At 40.9% G+C, this 17,300-nt stretch overlaps 1 protein-coding gene across 2 annotated transcripts in view; it reads right to left on the bottom strand.

Annotated features, from left to right (window-relative positions):
• PIBF1 (progesterone immunomodulatory binding factor 1) overlaps window positions 1-17,300 on the bottom strand; it is a 230,838-nt gene that overhangs the window by 156,117 nt on the left and 57,421 nt on the right. For both annotated transcript variants that reach the window (XM_089680363.1, XM_089680364.1), the window contains exons 6-7: window positions 16,121-16,254; window positions 15,440-15,548 (exon numbers count right to left, since the gene is read on the bottom strand). In XM_089680363.1, coding sequence (XP_089536489.1) covers window positions 15,440-15,548; window positions 16,121-16,254 — 243 coding nt within the window. The remainder of the gene's footprint in view (window positions 1-15,439; window positions 15,549-16,120; window positions 16,255-17,300) is intronic.

The following is a 17,300-nucleotide window of genomic DNA, read 5'->3' as shown; positions in this document are numbered from 1 at the left end:
GCCTCATCATCATCAATTAGGGTCTCCGTGTCACTACTAGCTCCCTCGGCTGCGTGTGGGTCAGGAGACAGACCTGTCTCTAGACCGGCTACCGAGCCACTCTCCTCGCCAGTACTTCTTCGCCTGGCTGCTGAAGAGGCGGATGTCTCCCCCCGTTCCTGACCGCCCTCCGTTAGCTCTTCCTCACTGTACAGTGGGGCTGAGCCCACAGCATGCGATACTTCGCTTGGTGAGGGAACACCAAAGGACAGGGGCAGGTCGAGGACACGTGATTTCAGTGGGCTTGCTCCCGGGCCATGCCAACTAACGGTTGTGTCTGACGTACCCACCGACCGTTGGCTGTAGGTGTCAGAGGTGACCTGGGAAGAGGAAGACGACCGAGTCAACCAATCGATGACGGCAGGGTTGTCGGTGGAGACACGACCGCTGGATGACACCGGGAGCACTGGCCTCTGGCTGTGACTAGTGCTGCCTCGACCCCTTCCTCTGCTGCCACGTCTGCTCGCTCCTGAAACATTGCCTCCTCTGCCACTCCTCTGACATACTCTTTAATTCAATAAGCACCCCAAAAATAAAACCGGATTTAACTCTTTGAACGTACAATAGTGGTTGTGAAGCAGAAAGTCAGTTTATTTAGCACAATCGGTCAATTGCAGCTTGCCGTTGGCTGGAAACTGTACGTTTATGTCACTGGAATGCACTAATCACCCAAAAAATATTACCGCCAGCCGGCGTGTAAATGGATTTAACTCTTTGAACGTACAATAGTGGTTGTGAAGCAGAAAGTCAGTTTATTGTACACAATCGGTCAATTGCAGCTTGCCGTTGGCTGTAAACTGTACGTTTATGTCACTGGAATGCACTAATCACCCAAAAAATATTACCGCCACCCGGCGTGTAAATGGATCTAACTCTTTGAACGTACAATAGTGGTTGTGAAGCAGAAAGTCAGTTTATTGTACACAATCGGCAAACTGCAGCACCAACTGTGCATGACAGCCACCAAAAAAAAAAAGGGTGTATGTCACTTTAAATTTTCGATTCTTTGATAGCTGTGGCCCTGAGTAACGATTCTGTGGCCCTGAGTAACGATTCTGTGGCCCTGAGTAACGATTCTGTGGCCCTAAAGTCTCTGTGGCCCTAACTCTGTCCCCTAATACAGACAGGTCTGTCTCTCTTGAATGACCGGAGGCTAATGGAGAATTCTAAGATGGCCGCGATTTATAGTGCTGGCTGGCTGCTGATTGGCAAATGCGATCACATGTCATGAATGCATTATGGGTCAGCACGCCTTGTCTGCGCGCCTTCCCAGAGATCCCCGCCCCATCTTCTCTGTCCATTTTCTCCGTGGCCACACATGTCGCCGCCATTTTTGGGAAAATTCGATTCGTGCATCCGAAGTTTGCTAATCTTCGGATTCGTCGCGAATAGAATTTTTCCAAATCTTCGGAACGAATTCCACTTCGTCATGTTCGATTCGCTCATCTCTAAAGATGATCTTCAAAAATCAGTGAGTATTACATAGTTGTGTATGTTGGTGATCTTTTTTGGAAATCATAGGTAAGTGTTCAGTCCTTGTGGATAAATTTGGTTTAAAACCTTCCTAATCCTTTGAAAACATTAATAACTTTGTGTAGGTTCATATAAAACGGGTAAATCAAAGTGATAACTGACTAACTTCCCTTAGATTTTTTTTGTTGCAAAGGGATGCCTGTTTTTATGTACTATAGTACTTGCGGTTATGTTTTTACTTGTGTTATTGTTTGATTTATACAAACACACACACATATATATATATATATATATATATATATATATATATATATATATATTTATATATATATATATATACACACATACACATACATACATACATACATATACACACACACACACACACAGTATACACACTTTTTTTTTTCTTAAATGGTTAGAAAAAATAAACATTTTTTTCCTTCATTTTTCATGTTAAAATTTATATATTAGGCCTGACGATCACCCAAAACAATCTAGATTTTCTGAAACAGGAGACAATATAGAATATAATGATAGCTGTTGAAGTTTATAGTTGCAAGAAAAAGTATGTGAACCCCTTGGGATTACGTGGAGTTTTGCATGAATTGGGCATAAAATGTGCTCTGAACGTCATCTAAGTCACAACAATAGAAGAACACAGTCTGCTGAACATAATACTACACAAACATTAGATGTTGCCATGGTTTAATTGCACATAACATGTAAACATTCACAGTGCAGGGAGGAAAAAGTATGTGAACCTTTGGACGAAACATTTCCTGTAGTTGCAGATTAGACCTGCACAACGATCTGGAGTAATTTTGGACCACTCCTCTTCACAAAACTGTTTCAGTGTAGCAATATTCTTGGGATGTCTGGTGTGAATCGCTCTCTTAAGATCATGCCACAGCATTTCAATCGGGTTGAGGTCAGGACTCTGACTGGGCCACTCCAGAAGGCGTATTCTGTGCTGTTGCAGCCATTGTTTTGTTGAATTACTTGTATGCTTTGGGTCATTGTCCTGTTGCATCACCCATCCTTTGCGGAGCTTCAGTTGGCGGACAGATGGTCGTACGTTTTCCTGCAAAATGTCTTAAACTCTGGAATTGATTTTCCCATCAATGACAACAATCCATCCAGGCCCTGAGGCAGCAAAGCAGCCCTAAACCATGATGCTCCCTTCGCCATGTTTTACAGTGGGGATGAGGTTTTGATGTTGGTGTGCTGTGCCTTTTTTTCTCCGCACATAGTGTTGTGTGTTCTTCCCAAACAACTCAATCTTGGTTTCATCTGTCCACAGTATATTTTGCCAGTAGTGCTGTGGAACATCTAGGTGCTCTTTTGCAAACTTCAAACGTGCTGCAATTTTCTTTTTGGACAGCAATGGCTTCCTCCGTGGTGTCCTCCCATGTACTCCATTCTTGTTTAATGTTTTCCTTATTGTAGATGTGTCAACAAAAATGTTAGCATGTGCCAGAGATTTCTGTAGGTCTTTAGCTGACACTCTGGATTCTTCTTTACCTCATGCAGCATTCTGCGCTGTGCTCTTGCAGTCATTTTTACAGGACGACCACGCCTAGGGAGAGTAGCAACAGTGCTAAACTTTCTCCATTTGTAGACAGTCTGTCTTACCGTGGACACATGAACATCAAGGCTTTTGGAGATACTTTTGTAACCCTTTCCAGCTACATGCAAGTCAACAATTCTTGATCATAGGTCTTCTGAGAGCTCTTTTCTGCGAGGCATGGTTCACATCAGACAGTGCTTCTTGAAACCAGTAAACCCAAAACAGGTGTGTGTTTTTTAAGGGCAGGACAGCTGTCAGCAACACATCCAATATCATCACACTGATTGGAGTCAAGGTTGGCTCACTCCTGGTTCCAATTAGCTCTGGGAGAAGTCATTAAGCTAGGGCCTCACATACTTTCTCCTCCCTGCACTGTGAATGTTTACATGTTATGTGCAATTAAACCATGGCAACATCTAATGTTTGTGTAGTATTATGTTCAGCAGACTGTGTTCTTCTATTGTGACTTAGATGACGTTCAGAGCACATTTTATGCCCAATTCATGCAAAACTCCACGTAATCCCAAGGGGTTCACATACTTTTTCTTGCAACTGTATGTCACATGATAATAGCACAACTGTCAATTAAAGCACATATTTTCCAAAAAGTTACAGTCAAATACAGCGTGAGGAAAGTGCAGCCGAAAACCAGCAATTGCATTTCCCGGTGATCAGCGTGTTATTGGACACGGCTGATCACGTGGTAAAAGGCCAGTGTGATTGGCCTTTTACCGCATCACGTGATCAACTGTGTCTGTAGGACACAGCGATCACGCAGATCGCCGGGTGCATGCCCCCGGGGGCGCACAGGAGAGTGCGTTCTGGGAGGACATCATATGACGCCCTCCCTGAACTGGCTGGCCGCAGTGCAGCAGTCATTTGGCTATCTGAGGTCGGCAACTAGTTAAAGTATGTTTCATTGTTGTAGAGTTTACCTTAAAGAGATTTCCATATTTTTGTTATGGCAATAAATAAATAGAGATTTGCTTATTAGCCACTAGTGGAAGCACTCAGTTTACTCAGTGCAACTGAGCAACTGATACTTATCTATCTTTAAGGAATTGTTAAGGATAGGAAAACAAGATATGGACTGCACTGATTTCAGTTGGTTTGTAGACCCATAGATGTGCATAGTGATAAGGAGCAGTAAAATGCAGTCATTGTTTATCTTAGCCTGCATGCACAATTAGCAAAATATAGCTGCTTCATGTCCATATATAAATCACAAATTATATATTAATAAGGTTTTTGTTTTTTTTGATCATAATGCTAGTCTCTGTGTGTTCCTAAAAAACACTTGGAAGGCTCTATGGTCTGTTTAAGATGTGAATATTTTCAACGCATCATACATTTGAGGTATATTCTGGTGGCAGTGACTAGGTGTGACATCAATTGAATGAGAGTGACACTGTATGGCTGTCCTTCAAAATGTACTATAAATAAGCATGAAAGCCTGGGAAAAGGTGAAAGATACGTTTATGCATCAGCTTTGCAGACAGAATTTACAACTGTTTGAACAATGTGTATTACACCAGCAGTTACTCATGCATACTGACATTAATTCCATGGTGTAGAGACTTAGATACGAAAATCAAACAACAACACAAGTAAAAACATAACAGCAAGTGCTATAGTACATAAAAACAGGCATCCTTTTGCAACAAAAAACATCTAAGGGAAGTTAGTCAGTTATCACTTTGTGTAGTTTCATATAAAAAGGGTAAATCAAAGTAAATAATGTTTTCAAAAGATTAGGAAGGTTTTAAACCAAATTTATCCACAAGGACTGAACTCTTACCTATGATTTCCAAAGAAGATCACCAACTTACACAACTAATACTCACAGATTGTTGCAGATCATCTTATTCCATTACCTTTAGATGCATAGCTTTAAATAAAATGTAATCTCATACATTTTTGTTACTTTATAATGCCTAGTGAAAGCCAGTTATATGTTACTAATTTAGACCTGCACATTGTTGGCTGTCATTTTTTTTCAGACTTTCAGATAATGCATGACTCTCAAGTAGTTAGACTGGCAAATATAAACGTGAAACATGGAACCTTGCCTTGCCCAAATGTCCCTGTTTATGCACGGGAACGTTTAGGGGGAAATAGATGGCAGATATATACCACTGCCACTTACTTGGGGGAAGGGGGTCAGTTAAATTGGTCAGATTGACCCTTTCCCATAAGAGCATTTGGTTGGCATGTACCCACCACTGCAAAAAAATTAAAATAATAATTTCCTGGGTAGCTTTAGACTTTTGCCTGGTTGATAATCAAGGACACAGATAAATAAATATTTCCACAATTCATATAACAAAGATTATACATCAGAAAAATATACTCTTTATAGGGTTATTTCTCCCCAAAATGATAATTTAGTTATGGCCGATTTCTGAACTAGAGTAAATCACCTACTGATATCTTTGCAAAACTTTATTACTGAGATCAACTCCCTGGAGCACTATGCTTAGTTGTCATAAGAACGGAATCCAATGGGAAAAACATGGAGGTGATTCAAACTGGCAATTCCACCTATAAAAAGTTAAAGGATAAGTTCACAAAATTTCCTTCCAGCAGAGGTCCGACTCTTGTTAGTGATATAACACATCACAGTCCCCCAGTACATTAAGATCTTTAGCATACCTTTCACATTGTAGTCCCCTCTACATCACAGTCCCCTCTTTAAAGAAGTCCTACAGTTTTCTCTTTTCCCTTTACATCACTGCCCCCCTTTACATCACAGCGCCCCTTAACAAAAACGCAGCATCTCCTAATACAACACAGCACCCCTAACACAACACAGCACCACTTAACCTAACACAACACAGCACCACTTAACATAACAGCACCTCTATCACAACACAGTGCCCCTAACAACACAGCAAATATATAGGAAAGACGGGTGTCTCTTTGCTGGATAGGGATGTCCCTTCTTGGACTGGGCTGTCTCTTTGCTGGACCCAACTGGGCAAAGAGACAGCCCAGTCCAGCAAAGAGACAGCCCATTCAGCAAAGAAAAATCCCGTTCAACAAAGACAGCCCGTCAAGCAGAGACATCTCCATCCACCACCGCTACAGAGCTGTCACAGTGTGACGGCGGGTAAAAAAGAGAGGCCACTGTTGTCCCTTCAAGTGCAGCGGTCGGCCGAGGAGGTGTCCCTGTGTCAGCGGCACTTCCTGCTTGTCATCTAGAGCCCTCACTTTCGCTCCTGCTGTCGGCCCTGCTTTAGGCATAGACACACGGCTGGAGGTGAGCGGCGGCCGCGGTCTGTATTAGCCCTGTCCAGACCATGGTCAGCGCTTACCTCCCGCTGTGTGGGCCGGTAAAAAAGCCTGGTGTGCCCTATGGCCAGTCCGGGCCTGGGCCGGAGGGACGGCACGTGGCGGTGGCGTGGCTGCAGTCCGAACGGGATAGTCCTTCCGGACCGCGGGCTGCTATTTAGACCTATTTCTAGGGTGGAACATGTTCCCATAGCTGCAGCCACGCCCGCCCCCCCAACAGATAGTACAGGGAAGCTTCTCCCCGCACTGTCAGATTTGTAAACAGCACGGCCGTGCAGGGGCTCATTCACATACTTCCGTACATGAATGAACTGCAAGTCCAGACAGCCTTAGTGGCTGTCGGCTTGTAGTTTTCAATGAACTACCATGGCACTGTGGAGCGCTGTGGTAGTTCATTGAAGATTCCAGTCAGAATATCTGCTTGCTCATACATCCTGTACGGTAGGCAGATATTCTGACAGGTCTGCAGGAGACCTGCATGGTATCGGTGATCTACTAATCGCTGGTGCAATGCTTTCCAGGCTCCTGTAGACAAAAATAATAAATGCACATTTTTTTACCCGCAAAAAAAGTGCATTTATTATTTTTGTCAAAAAGGTGAACTTATCCTTTAAACTGATGACCTCCATAAAAATGCCCTTCAAATACAGTATGTTATGCCAAACCACACACAAACTCCCATGAAATGCTACAGCACAGGAATTGTTGCAGGGTACTTTCCTGCAGAACTAATTTTGCCTGGTGATGCCTCCCTTAGTCTGGAACACTTGCAAAACCTTTGTTAAAGTGATTCTAAAGGAAATATTTCCTTTAAAAAAGATAAAAAAGAAAAAACAACCAAACATGTTATACTTGCCTGCACTGTGCAATAGTTTTGTACAGCCTCAGTCCACTTCTTTTTGGGTACCCCACCGATGGTCCTGGCTCCTCACCCCTGCTGAGTGAGCTCAACAGCAAACCTCTTGCTATGGGGGCACTCGAGCAGGATTGCTCCTGATCCACACTGTGTCCAGTCACAAAAGGAGCATGGCTCGGCCCCCCCCCCCCCCCGCTCTCTTCTTACTAGCTGTGAATGACAGCAGCAGGAGCCAATGGCTCCTTCTGCTGTGTGAGCCAATAAGGAGAAAGACCCCAGAAAACCACTGCTCTTATTCACATCGCTGGATCGAAACAAGGCACAGGGAGGTATAAGGAGGGGCTGGGGGAAGGTGCATCCAGAAGGTTTTTCATCTTAAAGTGGAGCTCCACCTAAAAGGGGAAGTTCAGTTTTAAGGATTGGTCTCCCATTCCCTGTGAAGAATTGGCACCTTTGGGGAGCAGGGGGCACGATAATGAGCGGGTACTCGATTTAGACAGACGGAAGTTCTCCTCCTCCCCTGAAGTCTTCTGGGACATGTGACAGGTCCCAGAAGACTGAGGGACAATTCCCATAGGGCAGCGCTGCTCGTGCATGCGCAGTGGGCACCCAGCTGTGAAGCTGCAAGCTGTCACAGCCGGGTGCCCACACTTAAGATGACGGTGCCAGGGATTGAGAACAATCGGTGAACCTGGCTGGGGTGGATCGTGGAACAGGTAAGTGGCTGTTTTTTAAAAGTCAGCAGCTACAGTATTTGTAGCTGGTGACTTATTTTTTTTCTTTTAGAGGAGACTGGAGCTCCATTTTAATGTGATCTCTACTGCTGATCAAAAAATACCACAAATACTGACACAATAACACAAAAGTAACTCCTTGAATATGGCTTATGTTATTTTTTGTCACACACAAACATTCACTTCTTGATACTAAAAATATGTACATTCTGAGGAAAACGGGGCACAGATTTCAAAATACACAAAATGTGCCATTTTAAATAGTAGCGGACTGAAGTAGCCACTTTATTTTTTTTAGGTGAAGGCTTTGGATTAAAAAGGAATTGAACCCATCTGATAAAAGAATATACAATCCGCAGCATTCAACAGCGGATCAACTCAAGTACTTTTGTTGGCAGCACAAAACTAAATGTTTCCGAAATTCAATGAACCCTTTTATTTAAACATTCTTAAAAGAAACATTTTCATTTTCCACATCTAAGATTACAAAATTGTAAATTTTAAATCTCTTTTAAAGAGATTTTTTTTTTCTCATCAAAATGAAAACTATACTTGGAGAGCCCAACACGCAGTAACACCACAGAAAGCAACTCATCTAGGAAGCAACAAGTTCTTTGTCTCAGTACACTGCTTATGCTTGTTCAGTGCATGGCCAATCCAAGCATAACTAGTGACAATGCAGCAGTTAGTGAGTTAAGTGGTTGTAAACCCTTACATATACCCAGTGAAGTGACTGGCTTCAGGTGATACACAAACACGAAAACAAAAGTCCTCATACATAAGTTGTACCTGTTTATCTGTGGTCCTTTCTTTTCTACATCTGTTCAAAGTGCTGAAAGCTTGTCTGAGCACTAAGAAAAAAGGGGGTGGAGATCTGAATTTACATTGCGAAAAGTTCTGAGAGCTGATTGGAAGGAAGAGACACAACTCTCTCTACAGCTCACAGGAACGGAGCTGAGGCTGTCACTCTGCTTGAGGTCCCTACCCTGTCACCATTTTTCTCTTGGTATCAGGAAAACTTGTCCTAAAATGACTCATGCTGATAGCAGAGGAACTAGGCAGCAGACAGAAATGACACTTAATGCTCTTAACTGAAACAAGTACACACTATAGAGGGATATTCTTTGTTCATATTTCATGCTTGAGGTTTACAACCACTTTAACCACTTGCCTACTGGACACTTATAACTCCTTCCTGCCCAGGCCAATTTTTAGCGGTCATGCAACACTGCACCCATATAAATTTTTTATCATTTTTTTCACACAAATAGAGCTTTTTTTGGTGGTATTTAATCGCTGGTGGGTGTTTTATTTTTTGCGCTATAAAGAAAAAAAAAAGCAAAACATTTTGGGGGAAAAAAAGTTTTTTTTTTGTTTCTATTATAAAATTTTGCAAACAGGTAATTTTTCTCCACTGATGTGCGTTGATGAGGTGGCACTGATAGGCAGCACTGATAAGCAGCACTGATGAGGTGGCACGGATAGGCATTGATAGGTAGCACTGATGGGCACTGATAGGCGGCACTGATGATGCTGCACTGATGGTCGATACTGCTGGGCAGCACTGGTGGGTGGCACTGCTGGGCAGCACTGGTGGGCGGCACAGATGGGCACTGATCATCAGTGCCCTGATGATCAGTGCTGACCACTTCTCTGACAATTGTCGGTTATCGGCAGGACTATCCTCACGCTGTGACAGCATGAGGAAAGTGCAGCCGATAAACCAGCAACTGTATTTACCCAGTGATCTGCTGTGTCATTGAACACAGCTGATCACATGGTACAAGACTGCTGTGATTGGCCGTTTAACGTATTCTGTGATCAGCGATCACTGGCAGCGCATTCTGGAATGACGTCCATGGACGTCGTTCCAGAACCTGACAACTGTGCTGTAGCCATCCTTAAGCTATAGCACGGCAGGGAATTGGTTAACGGCCAGTTTACTCCACAAAAATGCACTCCAGATGCATTCCAGATGTGTTTTTGCTTACAGTTCACACTACACGCAGTTCCGGTGCAGTTTTGATGCAGTTTACCATGATCCAGTATGGTTCTGTGCAGAAAAAAATGCAGCCCGTTCTACTTTTTTTTCTGCGCCGGAAACTGACTGCACTAGTGTGAACTAGGGCCATTAGAATACATGAAAAACACAGTGCATGCATTTTTCATGCAGAAAAAAAGCGCACTGAACTGCATCTAGTATGAACTAGCCCTAACTGTCAAGTCATCATGAGCAAATGTGAAAGTTTAAAGTGAACTATATAAAACACAAAGACTTTCCAAGCGGGTGAAGCAATAACCTTCCCTTTTTTCCATAGCAAAGTGAATAATTCATTCACAGCACTTGTTTGCATCTGAAGGCTGGTAAAGACTGGCAAAAGTCTTACAGGACATAGCGGGGAATGTGATGCAGTAATAAATGTAAAAACATCTCCCTACCTTTCTTGGTGAGAGGTTTTCTATCAATAGTTATTTTAAAACATCAACCCATATGTGATATTTATAAATCTGATCAATTCAAATAATTCAATTGTACTAGATATTTTTATACTTTTATTCCAGAATCACACTGGTTTTTCACGTAGCGAATTCAAGCCATTTATCACTTTAAGCCCACTTTCTATCTCAGAAATCAAGCAAAAAGATCAGGGCAAGCTGACCCCAATTTAGATCATTTCATGGTGTAACAATTACTGGTAGTAGAATTCCTCAACCTGGCCATTTTTGCAATTAGAAAGACAGTCAAACATGTTTGAAATCTAATATTGTCATATATGTGGCCAATAGAAGACAGGATAAACATTGTTGACAATCAATGCCTGAAACCACGGCACTTGTAAAGCACTAATATATATGGTCAATGACACCAGATTTTTTTCTGAATTTGTTATTCACTTTGTTGTCAAAGACTTTTTGATGCACCAGGAGGATCCTCAATATTTCTGCTGCATTCTTCAAATGCACAAAACAAAATTAAATATAACTTTACAATGGTGATGACAGGTGGGATAACTGGGCACTTAAATGAGATCTTACAGCCAAAAAGGTCAATAGATAATCTAACCACCTTCTACCCATTTAGTTCTAGGGGAGAGGACAAAGGAGATATACTTACATGACCAGCTAATCCTGTCCGCACAAGATCACCTCCCCCTCCCCCTGTGATACAGCAGTCTTGAAAATGAACTGTTTCTGATGTCATAGACAGGAACAGTCCACCACTGGACTGTGGGGGAGTGTGGTTTTCTGGAGGATCAGCGGAACAGGTGAGTATGAAGTTTGTGCTCACCTCTAGAAAAAACAAACAGTTGATCCATACAGAGCCCATGCAGTGGGCTTTCACCACTGCATGGTGAAAAAACTAAATTTGCCCAATAAATAAAAGACTGCAAATCTTACACACTGACTTAAGAAATGTTTTGAAATGGTCTGAGCATTTTCTAGGGGCTAAAATGTATTAGTCAAGACTAAGGAAAATATCAAAGTCACTTGGTTTGTGACATATTCCCTGACACTTTACGAAGACAGATCAACATTGTTGTTCATGTGTATTTAAACCTTTGACTGAAACTTTTATAGGCTATATAAATGCATAAACGTCAAAGAAAAACAGCTATTTAAATGCTACTGCACCATATCAAGCAGTGGATGCCATATGTCAGCACGATGACAAATGTAACTAATTTTGGAAAAAGAACACTAAAAGGCAACAGTTTTAAAAGTGAGTCATTGTAAACCGTGAGGAATGACATGACAAGATCAACAGACTGAAAGTACGGCATTACTAAAATGTTGTGGCACAAGGCACAATAACAGGCTTCGTTAGGCTGTTGGATTGATTTGATTGATATTTCTTAAGACTTTAAACATTGGTTGTTATTAGTCACATAGCATTCAGTTTATCTGGGAGTGTGGCCTGCGTTTAAAGCAGAACTAACCACATAAGGAAGTATTTCTTATTGTTGGCATCTAATTTATTTCCCAAATATTTTCTCAACCAAAGCATTCCCTGTGGTAAGACAATGACTGTGTCCTGGAATCACATGTTTCTTAACAAATGCAGAGGTGCACAGAATATAGCTAAACACATTACAGTGAACCCTAGGACAGAATTAGAGACCATGCTATTAATATTGATATAGCAGTTATACTATATTTTTATGTCTGTAAAATAGAAACTGCACTTTGGCTCTGTTTGCTACCCCCATCAAGAACAAGCAGCATTCTGTAATACAAGAGTTAAGCAACAATAAAGTGTAAGTTCACCTTTTCACAAAAAATGAACCTCCATCCCACCCCTTGGTCCCTGCTGCACTTACCTCTGTGGATCATTAGCTTTCACTACCCATGCAGCCAATGCAGGGGTCTGGGGATTTGGTCTTCTTTCCTTAGGGATGCTGGGACAAGGGAGAGATTTTGATTGGTCAAAGCACTCATGTGCCAGAAGGTGACCAATCAATGTCTCTGATTGTCCCAGAAGAAGACGCACCAGCTACATGAGCAGTGAAATCTAATCATTCATAAAAGTGCAGCGGTAAGCAGTAACTTAGTCATTACATCTTTTAAAAGGGAAACTGTATGCTGATGTTCAGTCTACTTCCGGATGATGCCACATTGACGAAATGCATAGAGGCAGAACTTCTGATCACTACATCTGGTTTTAGAACTTCTGGTATGCAACATCTGCCATAATGCTTATAAACATATAGTGCAGCGCTTCTTAGCTCACTTATTAATAAAACCAAATAATAATGTGAACATGAATCAATACACAATAATGAATATAAATCATAAAATCAAAAAAGTCTCAAATAGTGATTTCTTCAACTTGAAAGTGTTTCATATTTCATTTATTCATGTCATTTAATTCTCCACCAAAAACAGACACCAGTTGTGCCCTCACCTGGAGTTTTTGAACACGCACATGGTCATTAGGTCACGCACATGTTATGAATATGTGGTAGTGTGAGTCGCTTATTGTACTGATATTTATAGTTATATACTGCTCGTGAGAGATTGTTTATTACAGATCTGCCATAATGGGCCAGTTTTCCCCTAATACTGGCACATTATGGAAAAAGCCTACCCACCAGGATGCAAACATTGCTTCCATTTTAAAAATATCTGCTGTGTGTTTACATTAAAAAATGTAGAAAAATCAAATCAGCGCAATCACCCTAAAAAAACCACAGTCCTAAAAAACATGCAAGCTGAACACTGAAGGCAAATTTCACAATACCTCAAAATTAGACATGAGAATCAATAGCATTTGTTTTGTTTTTTTTTTGTTTTGTTTCCGATGCCTTTTGATACATTTTGAGACTTTTCTTGTCTGGACCAATGGTGTTTTCTACAAGTCACTGTCCCTGATGGGAAAAAGTGATATATGACCATCTGCTAGTTCAGAGGTCATATTCTTAAAGCGAGCAGCCACAAATGTGTTTGGTGATGGGAGCCAGCACTATATCAGCACCAGAATGAACAATTTATCACCTGTATAACACAATTTGATCCATCCACTTTTGTTGGTGGTTGGTTATATGTGGACTTTTGATATATATCCTTGCGTTGCACTGTTATTGATTCTCATGTTTACAGGCTGTCAGGTTCCTGCTACCATAAAAAAGGAGATAGGAGCTGTGATTTCAGTGCTTCCATTGTGAACTTTGAAGATGGATTTCTTTACAATTTCACATGGGAAAATGAAGGTTTATTCTAAAGCGCTTTTACTGCCTGTTTAGTATAGTTAACTAATTTTGCTTAATCTGGGCACTGGTTTACTTTTAGGGATATGGGGTGTGGGGAAACCTTATTTAAAGTGTTACTAAACCCAGGACCTTGCATTCTCTTTATCTGGTCTCCCACAGTACACACTACATGGGAATGCAATTATTTTAGTAAATATAAACTGCTAAATACCTTTTCTCATCAGCAGTTAGTGCAGTCTTGTGACTTCTATCAGTGTTCAGCAAAGCACTGGTTAAAGTTTGTAGGAGGAGTTTTCTTTCTGCTCTAAGAGGATGCAGAACCCCTGACCTCTGTCTGGACAGTGCTTATTGTCCCTCTGCTGATCACATGCACTCTCCCAAGGGAAAAAAAACAAAAAAAAACACCTTTATAAAAATACACACCAAACTAAGCATGTGCAGAGTGTCTCCACAAGATATGTCTTATCAGGAGATAAGAGGGGGACACTGGAAAAATGGGAGGATCAGAGAAGTCAGGATCAAACAGCAATTTTACACAATGAAGAGGATTAACCCCTTGAGCTCCACAGTTAGTATATCAAGCATGCTTTACTGCATATACAGACTGACTTTACGGTTGTGGATTTAGTAACACTTTAAATATTTGTGTTAAGCTCAAAAAAACCAAAAACATACTGACATACTGGTGTTTCTCCTTTGTTAAGCAACAAAGACTCTTGTACTGATGCAATTTTAGGCTTCTGCTGCAGCGGTACATACTTGAATAGTTAAATGTGTACAGGGACACAGATGAGCCCTGGATACAAACTGTCTAAATCTGGGCCACTCATCCTTCCCTGTATGCATGCAACTGCTTGTGTGTGTACAGCCATGGTGTCTGTCAGCTTGTCATGGATTTGTACAGGCTACTGGCCACGACTATAGGCAAGCACCAGCGACTCCTGGGAGCACAAATATGCTTCTTCTTGACATGTAAAGCATCACCATCAAATGAAGTTTGCAAGTCTACTCCCAGGCCCAAAAAACACCAATATTAAGGGTGATGGGGAAAACATTTCTAGACCACCAATTCAGTAGCTGCAGGTAATTTCCAATTCTAAAGCTGTGTAAAGGTGTGCTGACTGAATAAGTGCAGCCAATATCCAAAACAGAAAAATCAGCACAATTTCTGGTGCAGCAGAATTTAAAACAAAAAGGGATGCCTGCCCTTTCTGCCCAGTTGCTTCTCTCATAGTAGTCGAACTACAGCTTATGAATAGAACACGATCTATGATTGGAGGAGTGGAGCTATCTATCATCCGCCAGTTCTCCAATCTTTGATCGTGTTCCATTCATAGAGCTGTAGAATAGTCTCTGTGAATCCAACGTCAGGTTGGAAACAGCGGGCATAGGCAGGCTCTTTTGATGAGAGCTTTTGACAATATCTTAGATGTATTAACTCCCACTGCACCAGAAGATTGCAGTTGAAGGGGTGGAGGGGCAGGACGGGAAGATTTCTACTAACATAAGAGGAATCCACACAAAGGACACATCCTACTGACTGCAAGGTATGTCCCTTGTGCTGAATGTTCTGTTTTTGATTTTGTCTGCACTTAGGATTTAAAAAAGTGTTATACCTGGCCCTGATGCAGGCCATGTATCAGTGTTACACAGTTCCCTGAAAAATAAAAGCCCACTAATATCTGACAAAGATAGCTGCAATACCAATACAGGTAATTTTACGGATATGTGCTATAATATAATTATGAGTCTATCTTTGTGCACTCACCTCCTGAGCCAAGTCATTTCTCTCCTTTGATTGTGTTTTATGTGACGCATCCAACAATTCAAAATGTCTCCTGAGCTCCAAGAGTTCACGTTCAAGGGCATCTCTCTCACTTTCAAAAAATGAAGATATAAAAGTAAATAAATAAAAGAATTAGAATACTTTTAAAACAAACATAACATAATATAATTTTCATGGAAATTTACACTTTTTTTTTTTTTGCACAGGGTAACTTTTAGCAAAGAAGTCACCTGTAAAAGAAACATTTATAAAATTACCTTTTCAGCAGCCGGTATACTTAAAAAGTCACTGCTTCTTTGTTACCCAGCCACTGCAAGTATTTTACACATCTGGGCATGCAGAATACTTGCTCCCCCTCGGCTGCTGTATTTCCTTCTGCTAGCTTGTACGTCACTACAGGACATACGAACCGGTGGAAGAAATCACAGCGTCTTGCAGGGGGAGTAAGTATTTGAATTATCCAAAGATCAAATAATTGCAGTGGATGGGAAGTGGAGATGCAACTGCCAGAAAGGTAAGTATATACATGCTTCTTTCACAGGTGAGATAAGAGTGACCCTGTGGCAACCAGTATGCAATATGACAAAAGAGTAAAAAAAGAAAAAAAGTGTTTAGCCAGGTAAGGCCATTTGCATAAACATTAATAATGCCATTTATTTTTACCTTTTCACTTTGTCATAGTTTTCAATTTTGTAGTCTCCTTGATGAATTAGCTGTTTAGTGTCAGCAAGTTGCAATGTCAGTCGCTGACATCTTGTATCCAGCTCTGAACGGCTTCTCTTTTCCTCTTCATAGCTCTGTGTAAAAGAAACCATTGCCTAAATGCATCAAACTTTCCAGAGTATAAGAGCACAATTTCCATGGTGATTTTAGTGACTGTCTTGGTTGCCTTTGAAAACAATGTCCAGTTGGGCTCTGCTCACCCGGCCATGTCACTCCTCAGTGAATGGGAAACTACAGTACAAGTCCCAACAGCCTTAGTGGCTGTCAGCTTGTAGTTCTTAATGAACTATCATAGAGCTGTGGAAGTTCATTAAATCTTCCTGTCAGTATATCTGCTTGCTCTTATATACCATACGGGCAAACAGATATACTGACAGATCTGCAGGAGACCTGCATGGCAACAATGAGGTGCAATGGTTTACAGGCTACTGCTGCAAAAATAATAAATGTACATTATTTACCTGCAAAAAAAAATTCATTTATTATTTTTTACCAAAAGGTGAACTAATTCTTTAAGCCTAAGTCTAGGTTTCCTTTTACTTTAAGCACTTCAGCTCTGGAAGGTTTTACCTCCTCATGATCAGGCTAATTTTTGCCATTTAGCACTGCGCTACTTTAACCACTTCCAGTCCGGACACTTTTACACCCTTCCTGACTAGGGCAATTTTCAGCTTTCAGCGCTATCACACTTTGAATGACAATTGCGCGGTCATGCAACACTGTACCAATATGAATTTTTTACCATTTTTTTGAGACAGATAAAACTTTATTTTGGTGGTATTTATTCACCGCTGGGATTTTTATTTTTTTTGCTATGTAAATGAAAATGTACAAAAATTTTGAAAAAACGTGTTTTTCTTATAAAATTTTGCAAATAAATAATTTTTCATCATAAATCTTTGCCAAAATTTATTCCGTTATCTTTTTAGTAAAAAAAAAAAAATAAGCCAAATTAGTTTATAACCAAAAATTATAATTTTTAAACTTTTTTTTACATTTTTATTTTTTTATTATTTTACTATTTTTTTTTTACATACTGTCACCCTAACAGTGCAGTGTCACCTTGGTGACACTGTACTACTTTTGGGGGTTGATGATTTTTTTTTTTTTTACACTGATT

This window comes from Staurois parvus, unplaced genomic scaffold, assembly GCF_062004578.1.
Source record: "Staurois parvus isolate SC_StPar_1 unplaced genomic scaffold, SC_StPar_1.0 ptg000243l, whole genome shotgun sequence".
Taxonomy (NCBI): domain Eukaryota; kingdom Metazoa; phylum Chordata; class Amphibia; order Anura; family Ranidae; genus Staurois; species Staurois parvus.
This window is presented reverse-complemented; position numbering and strand designations above follow the sequence as displayed.